General features: G+C 47.4%; 1 protein-coding gene across 1 annotated transcript in view; it reads left to right on the top strand.

Moving 5' to 3' along the window:
- The window catches only part of LOC119395047 (uncharacterized), a 49,641-nt gene extending 39,542 nt beyond the window's left edge, over positions 1-10,099 (top strand). The window contains exons 5-6 of the mRNA XM_049416071.1: positions 6,909-7,042; positions 9,928-10,099. Of these exons, the coding sequence (XP_049272028.1) occupies positions 6,909-7,042; positions 9,928-10,099 (306 nt within the window). The remainder of the gene's footprint in view (positions 1-6,908; positions 7,043-9,927) is intronic.
- Positions 10,100-18,826: the final 8,727 nt, after the last annotated feature.

Below are 18,826 nucleotides of genomic sequence, written 5' to 3'. Positions count from 1 at the left end.
CGTGTTACGATCTCTTCGTCAACATGTCTTGACATTCTTATTACGAATATTGGAACTTTAGTAGAGCATACTGGAACAGTTACGTCAGACATCAGTGATCATTGTCCTGTGTTTATGACATATCGTACGAATGTCGAAAAAAATCGTTCTAATTCAAATGTGTTCGCTATACAAGGCTGAAATGACAGAAACATGCATTTATTTAAACGTGACGTTTCTAATTATGACTCGTCTTTTTCATATGAAATAAGTGAAGTGAATGTCCCGTACTCCAGGTTTCTTTCTGCATTTCTACAAATTTACAAAGTACATTGCCCTTTCATAAAGGTTAGGCAGACAAGAAAGATAAGAAAGCCCTGGATTACGCAGGAACTATTTAAAATGATAAAACACAGGGATAAACTGTACCATAGATTTCTTGCTACACGCTTGCCTAACGCTCTGACAATGTTTAAACAGTATAGGAATAAACTAAATGCGGAACATAGACGTGCCAGGAATGCTTATCATGAGCGTCTCTTTGCAGACGCCACGGGTAAACATCCTGGTACCTTGTGGAGCATTATCAATACAGTTCTTGGTCGCGAAAAGCATTCTGCCTTACCGGACAAGATAATTCCCATTACACAAACATGTCTGGTTTAGCACTCGCTAATCATTTCAACGAGTACTTTGCAAGCATAACCATGCCACAACAAATACAGCAAGCTCCGCCAGATACGGCATCGTTTCCTTCCATTTTAAACAGTTTATTTTTAAATCCCACTAGCGAACATGAGGTATTTAGCACTTTTATGAACCTTAAGAATAGCAACGATATTAACGATATACAAATAAAGCCTATAAAGTATGTCTTAGAATACATTACTCCAGCTTTAACATACATCTTTAATTTAGCTTTACAGCATGGGATCTTCCCAGAAAAAATGAAAATGAGTAGGGTTACTGTACGTTTTAAAGGAGGCGACAGAAATGACGTGTCAAATTACCGACCCTTTCAATAATTCCGGTATTTTCTAAAGGATTAGAAAAAACTATTTTTTCTCGCGTGTCAAATTTTTTCGACAGGCAAAACATTCTATCCGATGCTCAGTTCGGCTTTCGAAAATGAGGTCGACGGAAACCGCTTTGCTCACCCTCAAGGAACATGTACTAAAAAATATCGAAAAAAATATCTTCACTTGGGCACTTTTCATTGATTTTAGCAAGGCATCCGACTACATAAATAACAAAATCTTGCTATGTAAATTATCGAAGAATGGCCTTAGAGGTATTCCATTACGATTATTCGAGGCTTACCTAATTGATCGCAAATAATCAGTTTGTATAAAAGACGAGAAATCATGTTTTCTTCCAATACTAAATGGCGTACAGCAAGGTAGTGTATTAGGTCCTCTGCTTTTTAACCTGTATGTTAACGACATTACTAACATTGATACAGCGGTTGAATTTATCATATACGCCGATGATACTACTCTTCTTATTCCTGGTCCAGATTCAAAGAAATTATTGGAAGAATGCAGTGATCTACTTGTTAAGCTATCTGACTGGTCAACCGCCAACTGCTTAAAAATCAGCCCTACGAAAACTAAGGTAATGTTATTTCGGGCGAAAAACAAATCTCTTACTAGCAATCAAAGTGTAATGTTTGCTGGTAAAGAACTGCAAATTGTTGATGAACATAAATTACTAGGCGTTACTTTTTCTTCGCGCCTGACTTGGGATAAACACATTGAAAATATCTGCCGAAAACTCTCCGCTATCACAGGTGTTTTGTCTAGATGTCGATATCTTCTACCACTGAAAGCAAAGCTTAGGATTTATTACGCCTTATTTTCTTCCCATTTAAATTATTGTGGGCGACTACTGGAAAAACGAATATTATGAGAATATTTTCTTTGCAAAAGAAGATGATTCGGCACATTGTCAATATGGGTTTTCTGGAAACAACACGACCAGCTTTTCTAAAGCATCAAATAATCAAAATAGAACATTTCTGCGCTTTTCGCCTGCTTAATTATTTTTACTTCTCAAATACTGTCTTCACAAATTTTCTTGTGTCTACTGCATCTTTCACACCTAGAGTCATATCCGTCAATACCAGAAATAGTGATATGTGGTATGTTCCATGGTTTCGTAATAAATATAGCCTACAATCATTACAGTATAATCTGCCACACATTTCAAGAAATATCAAGGTGTAAAGTGTAGCTCACCGAAGGAACTTCGAATATTTTTGTTCACATGTGACGATTGTTTGTTATCTTATTGTTCTTTAATCAGAGCCACCTATGTATGGTTTTTTCTAACCCTAGCGTATATCTCTTTCTTCTTATGTATTACGTTTTCATTATTTCTGTATATTAGTTATATCTTGTTTTGTGCATTTGTGTAAATATTTATTTACTTTGACTTTATTTACTTTGACTTTCTATGTCACTATTTTTTCGTGCAACCGCCACGTATGCCTTGTAACGGATGCCTTGTTTCTAGAGCCTGTTAAGCTCTCTTGGGGCTACAATACAAGTACACTAGAAAGGTACCCACTACGCCTTAAATCACAATTTTTGTGAAGTTGAGAAGCACCTACTAAGCCATTATTCGTCATTCGGCGGAGAAGCGAGGCACCAACTACACCTCTGTAAGGCATTATGTGCACTTTGTTGACGCGACGACTGATGACGATGAAGAATTATGCCTCAGCCCTTTGTAATGGGTTGGAATCTTTAAACGGCCCACCAGTTATATAGTTTGCATTGGGTGACGCCCGGTCGCTATTTCTCTCTCCCGTCATGCTGTATAACTTATGTTGACGTGGGAGAGAGACGGGGGGGCAAAGAACTTTACTGAGACCCCAAGGAAATGAATCATGCGCTTATGGGCTTCCTTGGCAACCAATACAAGGGCACTTGCGAGGAACCGAGTACGCTATAAATCATTGTAATTTTACTGAGACCTCGAGGAAGTGGATCATGCGCCTATGGGCTTCCTTGGCAAACAATAAAAGTGCACTTGCGGGGAACCCACTACGCTATAAATCATTGTAATTTTTGAGAAGTAGGGCAGCAGGCACTGTGCCATTTTTCGTCATTCTACGGAGAGCGTCTGTACCTGCTAAACGCATCTAATGCTATATGCGCACTTTGTTGATGTTGTGCCTGATGACGAAGAAGAATTATGGCAGACTCCTTTGTAATGGGTTGGAAGCATTCAACAACCTACTCCTTGCGCAATTCGCATTGTGTGACGCCTGGTTACAGAATTCGCGTTGTGCGACGCTTGGTGCTTACTTTACGCTTCTACCACGCTATATTGCATATGCTAATGTGGTTCCTTCCCGACATGAAGCCTCTACAGGACCTTTTTGCACAACAGTTTCAAGCGCCGGCATGGCTCAGAGGTTGAATGCTGGGCTCCCACGCAGAGGGCCCAGGTTCGAACCTCGTTCCATCCTTGAATTTTTTTCTTATTTCGTTTTTTATTATTATTTCGAGCGATACTGGTTACGGACACCGGCGGCGGCGGACAACTACGGCGCCAAAAACGGCCGGTGAAATGATCTCATAAAAGCTTTCGCTTTTGTAAAAAGAACCTCTTTGGCGTTGCCATGGGCAACGGCGCGCGTGGTTCAAAGGTTCCGCTTTCGCCGAACTGCGCTTCGCCCGGCGCCCTGCTTCGCTGACGCTGTCGCGTCTCAGTGGTAATTTCGGTATCGCGTACTGCCGCGTGTGTTTTGCACGGTCGTTAAAGTCGCTCTGACAGAAAGTTCGACAAAATACCGCATGCATGTGATGGTGCATGCCGCCAGTGCACGCCGCCGCGTACTAAAGGCGGGCAACATTGAGCACGGCCACAGTGACGTAGGAAATACCACTTTCAGGCGGGTTGTTTGAAGTGCGCTAGCGCGATGCGGGCCACTAAAACGTAATTTTATTTCAAAAGCAGAACTTGGCACAAAAATAGCACTACGATGTTTCAGGACCGCTATTTCAACAATCAACGCCGACCTAACATTTGCCTTTTGTGCCCCTTTAATACAGCTGTTGGTTTCGTTAATCTAGTTTATAAATATTTTATTTCTCTATCGCTTTTACGGAATATTGCTACGACTTTGTCAAACCATTCTGATAATGTTGAAAATATGTTTTTGAATTTTGTCTTCTCAGTGTAGTCATTCGCTTAACAGCAGTTTCCTCTGTATACCTGCGTACAAGATCGCACCCCAGGAGTGCGATCTGGTGCGCGTTCTTAAGACGAACGGATGTGGTCCGTTCTCTCCAGCCGCACGCTGGTCACTGGGAATCAAATCAAATTGTCACTGGGAATCGTGACCGACGTCACGGCTCTAGATTAACCAATCGCGTGGGGCTGGATAGAACGGATCGCCTCCGTTTGTTTTAAGAACGCGTACAAGATCATGCCATGCACGGCATTGGGTACCTCAAATCAACAATTAATTTGAGGTCACTTCATGTGCGTGTTTTCTCATAAATGTTTATTTCTTTAAAGACATTCTTCAGCCTCGGAATGTTCCTTCTGTAGTGAAGAGGAGGAAGAAGCCACGCTCGGTCGGCTGTTGCTGTGCGCGTGATCTGCGTTCCTGTTGGACCAGCGCTACTTCGACTGCACAAGTCCTCAGTACTTCATTAATGAACCGTCATGCGACATCTGGTGGAGGTTGCTGCAATCCCTGACCTCAACCTGGAACTTCGAAACCGAACGTTGCCCGCTGCTTCAACCGCTGCGATGACCGACATTGCCACCAGTCAGCCCGACACCGCCGCGGCTTCCAGCTCCGGCGGCGCCATTCAGCGGTACCGTGACCCTCCTATCTTTAGCGGAACCGGTGAGGCTGACGTGGAAGATTGGCTTTCCACCTATGAGCACGTCACTGAGACCAACAACTGGGATGACCCGGCCAAACTCCGTGTCGTCATCTTCTATCTTTCTGACGTCGCCAACCTCTGGTTTCACAACCACGAGCGTGAGCTCCATATCTAGTCTGAATTCAAGGCAGCGATCGCAGACGTCTTCGGCCACCCGACTTTACGAAAGCTGCGCGCTGAACAACGTCTACGCCAGTGTGCTCAACAGCCCGGTGAAACGCATACGAGCTACATCGAGGATGTCGTAAAAATTTGCTCCCGCGTCAATGCCTCCATGAGCGAAGAGGAGAAAGTGAAACATATCTTAGCATTGCCATTTTTTGGGCGTGTTGGTAAACGGAACTCGAAAACATATTGAGCGCTTACAAACAGGGACGTAAGGGAGACGACAACACAATGCGCTAACTTCAACAATTTTATTTCCAGAAACCACTAAACTAAATATCCGCGCACAGTGGCGCCACCAGTCCATCCACTAGCCAACCAAAAAAGCCCTCTCCCGATCTAGAAGGTCAATTGACGGTGCACTGACACACGTGTCACCATTGCGAGATGCAGCCTGGGCTTCGATTATCTCTCGGACGTCTTTATTTTTATGCTTTGCAAGCACCTTACATGAATCATACATCGGTACGCAACCGCATTCCAAACAATGTGTTGACAAATGGCCGTAATGGCCGTGACCGTGACACGTGTGTCAGTGCACCGTCAATTGACCTTCTAGATCGGGAGAGGGCTTTTTTGGTTGGCTAGTGGATGGACTGGTGGGGCCACTGTGCACAGATATATAGTTTGGTGGTTTCTGGAAATAAAATTGTTGAAGTTAGCGCATTGTGTTGTCGTCTCCCTTACGTCCCTGTTTGTAAGCGCTGAATATGTTTTCGAGAAACATAACCTCAAAGGAATCGAGGACGAGGCATTTCAGATGCTTCTGGCGCGGAACCCTGCTTCTGTCGCGGACGTCGTTACTCTTTGCCAGAGTTTCGATGAGCTGCGTCGACAAAGGGTCCTTGCACGCAGCGCTGTCGCAGCTGCTGAACCACTCTCGAGCCTCACGCTAGCCTCGCACCCGTCACCCGTTGCATCGCTTTCTAACCAAATAAAAGACTTTATTCGGGAGGAGGTGTCGCACCAGCTCTCTATGCTGCCTTTGAGCGATCGACCCCTACAACCTGACGAATCGCTGGCTACTTTCATCAGGAGGGCTATCCGCGAGCAACTTGCCGAATCGGTAACTTTGACCCAGTCATGTTTGCCTGTTGCTGCACCTCTGACCTATGCCGCGGTCGCGGCGCGACCTCTGCCGCCGACATTCGCCTACTCTGAAGCAATGCACCCGCGAACAGCCCAGCCTCCTGTGCCTCCTCCAATGCCAACTCGAAGTCAATATGCTCAGAACCCCTGGCGCGCACGCGACAACCGGCCCATATGCTTCGCTTACGGTTTCGCCGGCCATGTGGCGCGCTTCTGCAACCGTCGCATGTCACCTGCGCATCAAGCTGCCGCAACGCCCGGATACGGCTACCCACACGCTACTGGCGACCACGCCACGCGTCTGAGCTCCGACTTTTCGCCGCCTCCACGACGACCTGTCAGCAACCATCGCTCCCCGTCACACCGTCCTCGCTCGCCTTCACCCTTATGTAGTCGGTAGTCACCTAGCGAGGGAAACTAGTTGCTGCAGTTCCAGAGGCACGAACTGCCAGCTTCGTGACTTCTACAAGGCCTGCACAGTCACCACGCAATTTACTCGACGTCATAGTAAAAGGAACTGCCGCAACTGCGCTTATTGACACTGGGGCTGCGATTTCTGTCATGGACGAAAAGTTTATTCGAAAATTACGTAAAGTCACAACGCCGTTCTCCGGCATGCTACTGCGCACTGCAAGTACGTAGCACGTAGCACCGGTTGCTGCATGAACCGCTAGGGTGGTTATTGACGGCGCGCTCTATATCGTCGAATTCCTTGTGCTCTCTTCATGCTCACACGACATCATCCTCGGCTGGGAATTTTTGTCTCAGCATCGTGCCATCATCGACTCTTCCCGGGCCGAGGTGGCGCTCTTCCCGTTCTATGACGACGCATTGCCTGACCTTTCTAAAAGTACAGCCCAAAAGCTCACTGTTGTGTCCGACACGGACATACCACCCGCAATGTCAGTGCTTGTGCCCGTCTCTTGCTACACCGCGCCAGATGCTACAGTCCTTTTTACGCCATCGCCTACTTTTCTGCGTCGCAGGGCTCTCCCTCTCCCGTTTGCCATCCTGACTACTGCATCTGGATCATCGGTTATGCTCGTGTGCAATCTGTTTCAGCACTCCGTCACCTTGCCTCGAGGAGAATCTCTTGGTCGTGTTCATCCTGTTGATTCGTTTCACATCATCGAGACTTCCGATGACACGCCTTGTTATGAGCTCGACGCCCTTACTTCTCCCGTTAAGCGCACGTCTTCTGCATCATCATCAACTCCGCCTTAATCAGGCATCTTTCAATCTCTCTTGAATGCAGACGTGCCACCGCCGTACCGCATGCAAGTACTCGAGCTTCTGCAGAATTTTCGCTCATCGTTTGATTGCGATCAACCTCGCTTGGGCCGTACGGAGACCGTCAGTCACAGCGTCCACACAGGTTCTCATCCTCCATTACGCCAGCGACCATACCGTCTGTCGGGAGCCGTGCGTATGGTGATTAACGAGAAAGTCGATGAAATGCTGCAGCGTGGCATCATTCGCCCTTCCCACAGTCCTTGGGCGTCACCTGTGGTGCTAGTACGCATAAAGGACGGGTCAATACGCTTCTGTGTGGATTACCGTCGGCTAAATAAGATCACTCGTAAACACGTCTACCCGCCGCCTCGTATAGATGACGCAGTCGACTGCTTGCAAGGAACGGAGTACTACTCTTCTTTAGATCTTCGTTCTGGCTATTGGTAAGTGCCGATGGCTGAAGGTGACTGCGAGAAGACAGCTTTCGTGACGCCCGATGGCTTATACGAATTTACCGTAATGCCTATTGGGCTCTGCAATGCGCCCGCTACTTTCGAGCGCATGATGGACACCATCCTTCGTAACTACAAGTGGAAAAAACATCTGTGCTATCTTGACGACATCGTCGTGTTTTCATCAAATTTTCCGACGCACCTCGTTCGCTTGAGTGAGATACTGACCTGCCTCACCACTGCCGGCCTCCAGCTCAACATCAAAAAGTGCCGTTTCGCCGCCCGCAAGCTAATATTGGGACACGTTGTATTGAAGGATGGTGTGCTTCCTGACCCAGCCAAGCTTCGCGCCATCGCCGAGTTTCCCAAGCCCACAACCCTTAAGGCGCTCCGCAGCTTTCTAGGCCTCTGCTTGTATTTTCGGCGCTTTGTACGTGATTTTGCAACCATCATAGCACCACTAACGAATTTGCTTACGGCTAGTAACGGTACGTCCGCTTGGTCAACCTCGTGCGATGAAGCCTTCAAGCAAATACGTCGCCTACTCACTTCACCGCCTATCCTTCGACATTACGACCCCACAGCACCTACAGAGATCCATACCGATGCTAGCGGCATCGGACTTGGTGCAGTCCTAGCTCAGCGGAAAGACGGCTACGACGAGTACGTCGTCGCCTATGCCAGTCGCACTTTGCAAAAGGCCGAAGTGAACTGTTCTGTGACAGAAAAAGAGTGTTTGGCCATCATTTGGGCTCTCGGCAAATTCCGTCCATACATATAAGGTCGTGCTTTCGACGTTGTCACCGACCACCACGCCCTTTGCTGGCTTTCTTCGCTGAAAGATCCGTCAGGTCGCCTCGGCCGATGGGCGGTTCGCTGACAAGAGAATGACATTCGCGTTGTCTACAGATCGGGCAGGAAGCACTCTGACGCCGATGCGCTATCTCGATCGCCGATACCTTCGGATGTAGCTTCCCCATCAACGCTCTTCGAAACTATGTCAACCATCGACCTCACGGATATGCCTGTTGAACAGCGAAAGGATCACCTCCTTTCAACTATCCTAAACCTCCTGCAGGATCCATCGGCCACAGCTTCTAGAACGCTTCGTCGCCAAGCCGCCCACTTTACTGTGCGCGACAACATCCGTTACCGCAGAAATTACATGCCTGATGGTCGCAAATGGCTGCTCGTGATACCACGGCACATGCGGCCTGACATTTGCGCTTACTTCTACGCTGCTCCTCACCTGGTCACGCAGGCATTCTGAAAACGTATACTCGGCTAAGGCAACGTTTCTACTGGCGGGGAATGTACCACTTTGTCTACCAGTATATTCGCGCTTGCACGACGTGCCAGCGGCGTAAAGTTCACCAACGCCCTTCCGGCGAGTTACAGCCGCTACCCTGCCCTGCTCGTCCCTTTGATCGCGTCGGCATCGACCTATACGGCCCACTTCCAAGCAGTTTTTTGGGTAACACATGGATAATTGTCGGCGTCGATCATTTGACGCGCTATGCCGAGACTGCAGCACTCCCAGCCGCCAGCGCTTGAGAGGGTGCGTTATTCATTCTGCGGAATTTCGTCCTTCGACATGGAGCACCACGAGAACTGCTCAGTGACAGCGGGCGCGTCTTCCTCTCCGACGTCATACAAGCCCTTGTCGCTGAATGCAGCATCGTTCACCGCAAGTCTACAGCCTACCACTCGCAAACGAATGGCTTGACGGAGAGGTTCAACCGCACGCTCGGTAACATAACTATGTACGTCGCGTCGGATCACAGTGACTGGGACGCTGTCTTGCCATTTGACACTTACGCGTACAATACTGCCTCACAAGCTACCACAGGCTTTTCGCCGTTTTTCCTGTTGTACGAACGAGAGCCCTCTTGCACCATGGACACATTGCTTCCATGCCGACCCGACGCTTCCGAATGCACGCCGGTGTCTGAAGCGGCGAGATACGCAGAGGACTGCAGGCAACTCGCTCGTAAACTTACAAACGCCGCTCAAGGTCGCGAAAAACTGCGACATGACAACGACGCGTCTACGCCAGACTTCCCGACTGGTTCTCTCGTTTGGTTGTGGATCCCACCTCACAGCCCTGGGCTTTCAAACAAGTTTCTCGCGCGCTACGATGGCCCCTACCGCATCAAAGGCCACACGTCCCCTGTCAACTACATAGTTGAACACTTGACACCACCCCACGACCACAGACATCGTGGTCCTGACATGGTTCATGTCAGCAGACTTAAGCCATACTATGCCCCTTGATGCTGCCTACGCCTTAAGACGCCAGGATGGCTCATCTTCTCTCCCGGGGGCAATTGTTGTGAAGACGAGGAAGAAGCCACGCTCGGTCGGCTGTTGCTGTGCGCGTGATCTGCGTTCCTGTTGGACCGGCGCTACTTCGACTGCACAAGTCCTCAGTACTTCGTCAATAAACACGACACTTCCATGATTGGCCATTTCAATATACGTCACGGCCCGTCACCTGGGCAGCGCCCCAATTTTGTGGAGCAAAAACGAAGCATAGCCTTCGAAGTTTGAAAGGATTGAAACGAGTCGCGAAGACCATGACAGAAGCGAACAACATCGTGTACGCTGGTGCTTGTTGGCGAGAGCGATGCGGGGTCATTTAAATAGAAGCACAAGTACAGTGCAGTACTTTTTGATGTACAGAAAAGCATAGCACATCCGAATAAGACTCGGAGAAGACCGTGGTTAATTGCAACTCGAACTTGCACAAGTTGTTTTTGTCAACGAGGTGAATACTGGTGTTTCTTCGCAGGTTTGCATTCGCGTTTTGCTACCACAAGATTCTATACTCCGAAGTCGATCGTATGCGCGTATTTAGTTCCGTTTGTAAACTGTCTTGCGGATTTTTAACGTTGTACTGCAGTGCAGCAAACCTATAGCCTTCGAGATGTCTGCGCGGCAACTCAAAGAGAACTGTTGCCAGGGCCACGTGTTTTGCCAACTTCTCCATTCCTGGTCGTCAGCTTTAAATGCGCTGCCGTGCACGTTTGTACTTTGCTGATTTTAGCTAATTCTCTTTTCATTTTAGTAGAATAACCTTGTAAACGTGCCGGTGGTGATGAGACGCGCGGGTCTCGGAGGCAGCTTCGCAATTACCTCCCTACGGGACCAGCAGGGGGCTTCTACGAAAAAGCGACGACACGTGGGACGTGATGCAACGGACGTGATGATTCAGTCTTATTTGAAGGGGCGGTGCGTTTGGCTGTGGTCCGTTGTGGTGTGCAGCGCTTGTTTGTATTGGCCTCGAGGCCCACCACTGGAAACGCCGGCGCCACCGTCGGCGTGACGTGCTTGGCAGGATCGCGTCGTCTCATCAGGTGCGTAGGCTGCTTGTGGAGCGCTGCCGCGTGCTTTAAAAACGAGTTTCAAGCCCCACATGTGCTGCGGTCTGTTGAAATACGGAAGCTTTCTCGCGTTTTCTGCTCAATTGAAGCAATTGCAATAGAGTGGCTGCCTCCGAAGGCGACGAACATGGGACTCTACCGCTCGGTGCCGCAGTGCCGGGCTTACGCAACGGAGGCAAGTGTCAGCCTGCACCGGTAACCGCGGGACAAGAAACTGCATGAAGCATGATTTCTGAAGCTAAGAACCGTCGAGTAGCCATCGGCGACGAGTCTCGTGTGCAACGAGCACCTCCGCGACGAAGACTTTCGTTACTGCGTCGGGTCTGCGATGTTCGGTGACTAGCAGACAGCGCGCACTGAGACGATGGCTCACGCGCGCTTTCCGCCGCCAGATGATGCATATCTGCCACAGGATGGAAAAGGCGCTACCTTTTACCACGTGCGATACCATCTCAGAACCTTCCCGTGCGACCTCTTGATTTTTGGCCCCGTGCTCAGCGTCCACAAAATCCGCTGCAGATGCGCAAGTCATTGTTTAGATAAGTTGAATTGAAAACTCACAGGGTCCCTTATGCATTCGCCAAAGGTGACTAGGAAGGCGAAAGCCATATTCTTTTTCTTGTCAGTCGATGTATTGATTCTCGCGCACCTCCATCCAAAAGCGTTCTGCACCTAACGCGGTTTTGCATGGCCTTCGTGACCGATGACGGAGACAATGCAAATCGACCATGATCTGTGAATATGTCATCATCCCACGTTACGTTATGTGACGTCATAATGACGCTACATGACTTGGTGACTTGATGTCACAAGGTCACGCAATCACGTGACGATTATTTCTTGCATCCCTCGTGTTGACGCCGCCGACGCGGGACGCCGACGGGCAATCTTCCCGTTTAGTGTGGCATCTAGGGCTTTCGCCTTCATAAGCTACACGAGTTCTGCATTGCCTCCGTGATCGGCCCACCGATCACGGAGGCAATGCAAAGGGACAATGTCGTGTGAATACGGCATCATCTGACATCACGTTATGCCACGTCATGGTGGTGTCATAATGAAGCTACAAATTTATGAGATCTGTGACGTCTTATGGTGACGTCATCACGTGATGATTATTTTTTGCGTCACTCGTCTTGACGCCGCCGAAGAATCTTCCCGTTTGAAGAGGCATCAAAGGCTTTCGCCTTCATAAGCTCCGCGACGTTTCCTGGTGGACGTACATAACAAAATAGTCAAATGCTGCCGCTGTGTGATGCATTTATGTTGACAATAACATTTTTTTCAGTCAAGCTTCCGTTCCCCTAACGCACACACTATGTGCTAAACAGCCCAAATTTATTTGTGCCACTCTCAAACCCACGTTGGGCCTCTCCGACCCCATGTACATTCTTGGAGCCTCATTTATTTTCGTGGGAAAGATATGCCACCCTGTTGGCGCTAGACACGACACTGCGGCCAAAATTGTTGGGGTACTCGCCAAATAATTACTATCCTGTTTTGCGGCTGTTGGTTGCTGCAATAACTTCTACTTTATTCACCGCTACTTCAAGCTCATGTGGATCCTAGTTTACAGCCGACGTTTGCAGAACAAGTCCGGTATACGTTACTGTATTTTCTTTCGTTTCCTTGGCGTTGTAGGCTACTATACATGCTCGGTCTCGTAGACTCCTTTCCCTTCCACCAGCAATGTCGAAGTGGTGATGCTTTGGTCTATGAATATGTTGATGACAGCGGCAAGTTCACTGAAATGCAAAGGGAACGATAATTAAGGAGCTATAAAAAAGCAGTCGCATTGCTTCACATTTTGTGTGAGCACGATACGAAACATATGCAATAAATAAAGAAACAGAAGCAGCAGCATTTGCCCGCTGAGAAAACCGATCAATACGCAGTGCGAGACAACTTGTCAAATGACATTGAAACGCACACGAATTTAGACCGACCAAAAAAAAATACTGAATTGTCAGGACGGCACATCACAAAGTTACAATGCGCACCGTAGCCGTAGTTGAGCGAATAGTTTTTGAACTGCTCTGATAGCGTCCGCGCTACAGTAGCTGTTTGTGTACTCACAAATTCTCATATTTTGTGGCCTAAACTTCACAGCGCGATGCCAAAACGCGCTCGTAGCAAAAGCGAAACCATCAGTATGAACATAAATGCAGACGCTCATACATGCAGAGGCACCGTTAGTCGTCGCGAACCCGTGCGATCGCTGGCTTGAGGCTTCTTTTTGTTATGCTTCGTTTGGTTATACAGGCAGTCTACTCTAGTGAAATATTTCACATAGTTTGCACTCAGCGAATGACGACCTTACACGCAAGAAACTGGTTCAGGGGTCTCCAACGCGGTGACCGCGCGAAGCGGGTGCTCGGTCTTCTGCAGAGAGATGGCGACTGTAGATTATTTTGTGCTTTCAGTTCATCGAAAATGATTATTTTGACAGCAAAGAACATAGTTCCTTTCGAAAGTACTTTCAGTAATGTCCTGGAGAGTGCTTCCACGAGGTGTTTTTGTAGAACGCCGACAGCAAAACCTATGGGGAGCGCGCCGGCGGTATCCTACCTAGCACTGAATTGAGGCGCGCCCGATAGAGGGCGACTCCGTAACTCCTCGCTGCCAATTTCGGTTTCTCGGCTCAGGTGACACCCCGTCTGCAAGCTGTACTACCGCATGCGGAATCCACCGAACTTGAGTTCGTACAGTCGAGCGCGATTGGAAAGTTATCGCGCGAGCATCGTCCGCCTTAGCATCCCAGGCACCTAGCGGCACGTTTCGGAACAGCGAAAATCAAGATTTTGCATTGTTCTCTCCCGGGTTGACTGTTACATGCTACAGCGATCACCCCTACGATGGACTCTTCACCCTTTCTCTCCATATTAAGCTTTCCATTCTCTGTGATCAAGCGTATGCTTCGTTGGCTCTAATCACTGAGGACTAATAACGCAGAAGGGTTTCTTGAAGGGCCAGTTGGTACATGATGCTGAGGGGAACAGCGCAAAAAACGGGACGGAGAAAGATTGAGCACACGACTAATAACGAAATTGATGGAAAAGATGTTAAAGCTGGTGCTTGGCACTGCGTGATTTGAAAGACTTGCTAAGTTGCACAAAATATATTGCGTCCTCATAAAAACGAAGAAATGAAAATGCCCGTTCCTCAGACGGGAGTGACTGCAGCTTAAGGAACAGCAAAACGAGCGAGTGAATCTTGCCTGATACCTCCCTCTCCTCGAAAGAGGATTCTGGGCCATGGCGCTGTTGTAGTTCTTGGTCGACGCTCACTGTACGCACGTGAACCTGCACTGTGAAGTTTTGTTGTTAAAAACGATGTTTTGCCGCCGTGGTGGGCATGTTAGGTCTAACTGCGTCGCAATGTCACTAGTTATTCCGCTGTACTAGAGGCAGTTTGTGTTGTTCTTGCGTTATCGTGAGGTATCCGCTGATAGTAATCGCCGTCCTGCATCGTGGAGAATCCACCGAACGCGAGGGCATGCGTACTTCGGTCTGCGCTTTGAAGCTTTTCTTTTTGAGAGATCATTTCCACCCGCGTTGGACATTGTAAGCCTAGTTCAGTTGCAGTGATTGCAGTCTCTAGTTGTTCTGTTGTGCCAGGAACTGTTGCCGTGAGGCATCCACTGATGTAGTGAGGCATCCACCGATGGCAAATTCTGCGACATCGTGGCTTAGTCGAAAATGTGAGAGGTCACGCCGGAGCAGGAGCCGTTCGTCTAGCGATGTCAAGTGCGCCTTCGCCAGCGTAGGCTACTTCTTTGTGTGCTTCGTATAAATATGAACACAAGTCGAGATGCCGTCAAGAGCAGAGTTCGCCGTTAGGTTAATGCTTTGTTCGAAACGTTTGGTTATCCCGATGAGGCATGCGGCAGCTCACAACACAGTAAGCGCGCGCGGCAGGTTGGCAGCAGTCAGTCGAATGTTGATTCACAAACGAATTGTCCTAGAAGCAAGTCGCCTAACTGCGGCACTGTAAGTGCGATGCCTGAGTGCAGTGACGTGGCTAGGCGCGATACTGAAGGATGTTCTCATTCTACCGAAAGCATTTCAGATTGTTCAGAGAGCAGTGCGGAGGATTTGTGTGATTGGAATCCATCAGAACAGCGTGATGATTTGGGAGTGTTCATGGCTAACGAAGACTGTGCCGGCGCGCAGGAAGGCACTGAACGTGTACCAGATGAAATTAGTGGCGATGATTCCAGATGTTGGCTTGCACAGTGGGCCTTGGAGCATAATATTGCCCACAGGTCCCTGACGCCTCTGCTTGACATTTTACGAACCGATGGATGCTTCCGGAGCGTTCCAAACTATGCTAGGACTTTACTGAAGACCCCTCGTAACACCCATGTAGTGGGTGTTGCAGAATTATCTCCAGGTTTATATTGTCATTATGGACTTCGGAAAGCACTGGAGAAAGTTCTTGCTTGCTTGGATGGCTGCCCAAAGCTCGTCGGCCTTAGCTTCAACATTGATGGCATTCCCCTCTCAAAGAATTCGACACAGCAGCTGTGGCCTATTCAGTGCCTTGTACGCTCTTCTGGTTCTGATGTGTCACAAAGGCCATTTATAGTGGGTGAATTTTTTGGGCCATAAAAGCCACGCTGTGCAAACATGTTTCTCAGGCCTTTTCTTGTTGACCTTAAGGATGTTCTTGTCAAGGGAGTTCCAGTAGAATGATCACTGATCAATATAGAAGTAAGCAGCATAATATGCGATGCAACTGCACGGTCTTTCATTTTCAAAACAAAAGGGCAAACTAGCTACAATGCTTGCCCAAATTGCGCAGCTGAAGGCAACTACAAAAATAGAGTATGCTTTTCGCCAACAGCAGGTGATCCTTGAACGGATCAGTCGTTTCGTCAGCAGGAAGATCCTGACCACCTCCAAGGCGTGTCTGTTTTGACTGAGCTGCCCATTGTTTGTATCACAAACGTCCCTCTTGATGCAATGAACATGGTATATTTAGGCGTGGCACGAAAGCTGGTCAATCTTTGGCTTTCCGGCCCCCTTTCTGTGCGCCTGGAACCCCTGGAGCGTAAGGAAATATCAGTGCAGACTTTGACTTTGCGTAATCATGTTCCTTGTGAATTTGTGCGAAAGCCAAGGGGTCTTGATGAAAAGCATAAGTGGATAGCAACAGAATTCCGCATCTTTCTGCACTACACAGGGGCAATCATATTGAAACAAAATTTGTTTGAGGCTGCTTATCACAACTTCCTCACTTTGCATGCAGCAAGCTCCATACTGAACATACCTGGATTGTGTCAGGATCATGGGGCGTATGCAAGCGTTCTACTGGAACATTTGTAAAGGGTTTCGTGGACCTTTACAGATCCAGTAATGTGTCCTATAATGTGCATTGCCTTCAGCATCTAGCTGCTGACTCTGAAGTGTATGGGACTTTAGATGCTTTTCTGCATTTCCTTGTGAAAGTAACTTGCAGCGAGTTAAAAATCTGTCGCGTAGGCCAGGCTTCCCTCTCACCCAGCTTTATAACAGGATGCATGAAAGAGCTCTCACAGAGCCAGCTGGTGCAAGGTGCACTGTAGATTATGAGATTCTTGGTGGCTATGAAGGAAATGGCTTACCACTAGGCTGCCATCTCCCCAGTACACTTTAGTAAAGTTCCATTCATTTAGTCTTAGCGTCAAAGAAGGAGACAACCGTTGCAAAATAAATGATGAAGGTGTAATCCACAGCATTGCGCATGACCAGAATGGGCAGCCATGTATTATTGGTCGATGTTTCTTAAGCGCAGAACCTCTTTACAGCCGTCCTTTCGATTCTAGAAGGCTTGGCATAGCTGTTGTTGACAGACTGTCTTCTCTAAGGTGTTGTCCACTTGGTAATACTAGAAAACTCTTGTTGCTTGCTTACAATGGCATGTATGTCGTTTTGCCTCTGCAGCATACCAGTGCACTTCATTAACGACTGTTTCATAGTCCAGCGCACATATGTATCTCTATCCTGTTCAGAGGCAGCAAATAAGGGTTATTCATAATGCTCGGTGCTCTTAAAACTTAGCTTGATTTAAACTGACATAGCAGCTGTTAAGGTTGGGTGACACTTTCAAAGTGAGCTTCATAATCTGGCTGTGTGGAAGTAATGAAAGCTATGGCTATAAGATTTGCAAGGTATTTTAAAGGTAGACGCAGGTTGCATTGGAGTTCAAAATTAGTTTGAATTCTGTGTACCTTTTTTTTCATTTTTTTTTAGTTTTCTCACATATTAGTAAGATTTTAGTAAGGTCTGATATTTGCAGAACATTGCCATTTTGCACAAAGCTACTAACGCTTTATAAAAAGTGGAACTAAGTTGTGAGCGTACAGCGAAAACTACACTTGTGTCATTATGCTTGTCGGTGTATGAAAATTGCCACTTATGATGAAATGTTTTTTAATACCAAACAAACATAAATGCATCTACGTTATTGATTGTAGTTCTAATTATGTGAATACCACTTAACACGTGGAAATTTTCGTTTGCTTAGTTCTCGAGAAAAAGATAGGCAAAGTTAAAAAGTGTTTCAAGGAAAACGCAAAAGTTACATAGCGGTAAGCGCATATTTCCTGTAAACGTGTCAAAGAAAAGGAGCCAAAAATTATTTTTGAAACCGTGTGCCCAAGTGTGATGCATTTTGTGAGAGATAAAGAACATCTCTATAAGGTGATTTTAAAATCCCAAAATTTAATTTTTTGGCCAAAGTCTCACCCCACGTTAGATGAGAGCTGGCTTTTATATTGCTGTAACTACTGATAGCCATCAAAGCTTGCGGTTAACAATTTCGCAGCAGACACTCTTTCTACAGTTAGAATGCAAGTTACTAGCAATGACCTACGATAGAGCACTTCTGAGTTTTGTCGCTCTGAACATCATTCTTTGCAGATGAAGTTCTCGGTAGTTGAATTCAAAGATGACAAATCGATCGCTGTCGTTCCCTCGTCGTGGGTCCGCGGGCGAAAGTCCTATTGGCGCCCAGGCCCGGGCAGCAAAGCGACGTTAGTCCAGGGAGGTATGGAGCCCTCACCCGGTTGGAAAGCGTACACAATGGTCACAAAAGCAACATTCAGTAAGTTTAGAACATCTGGCAATTGCCGGCACCTATGTCTATTAAAATCTTTTCTTTATTCTAGGCAACTATTGAGAAGCTCGTCAGGCATTTCCGCTCCTGCAGTGCACATCAGATGTGGAATGCAATGACGGAGGAAAGAGAAAGGTAAAAATGTGTTTGTTCAGTCATCTTGGTCTTACATTCCACAATGTTCATTTGATTCTTGCATTCAAGGTGACAAAGCCCACAAGATACGAACCTGACTGCAACAGACAGCCACCCTGCCCACCAAGCACGTTTCATGGGCCGTCTACGGCTAGTAAGTGTTTCCACTGAGATCTAAACATCATCTTGTAAGGACAAGCCAAGCAAACGACAATAATATATAGAGCATTGTACTGTCCCTACAAAAACTTGGCTGAGTGTACAGATGGAGAGTGTTGAATCTATTTTTCTTCGCAGGCCATGAGAAATCGCAAAGCTGCGACAGCGAAGGTAATGAATTTAGTTTGTTCAATAACATGTAACATTATTACTTTTTTCCACAAAAGTA

This window comes from Rhipicephalus sanguineus, chromosome 5 (assembly GCF_013339695.2).
Source record: "Rhipicephalus sanguineus isolate Rsan-2018 chromosome 5, BIME_Rsan_1.4, whole genome shotgun sequence".
NCBI classification, from domain to species: Eukaryota; Metazoa; Arthropoda; class Arachnida; order Ixodida; family Ixodidae; genus Rhipicephalus; species Rhipicephalus sanguineus.
This window is presented reverse-complemented; position numbering and strand designations above follow the sequence as displayed.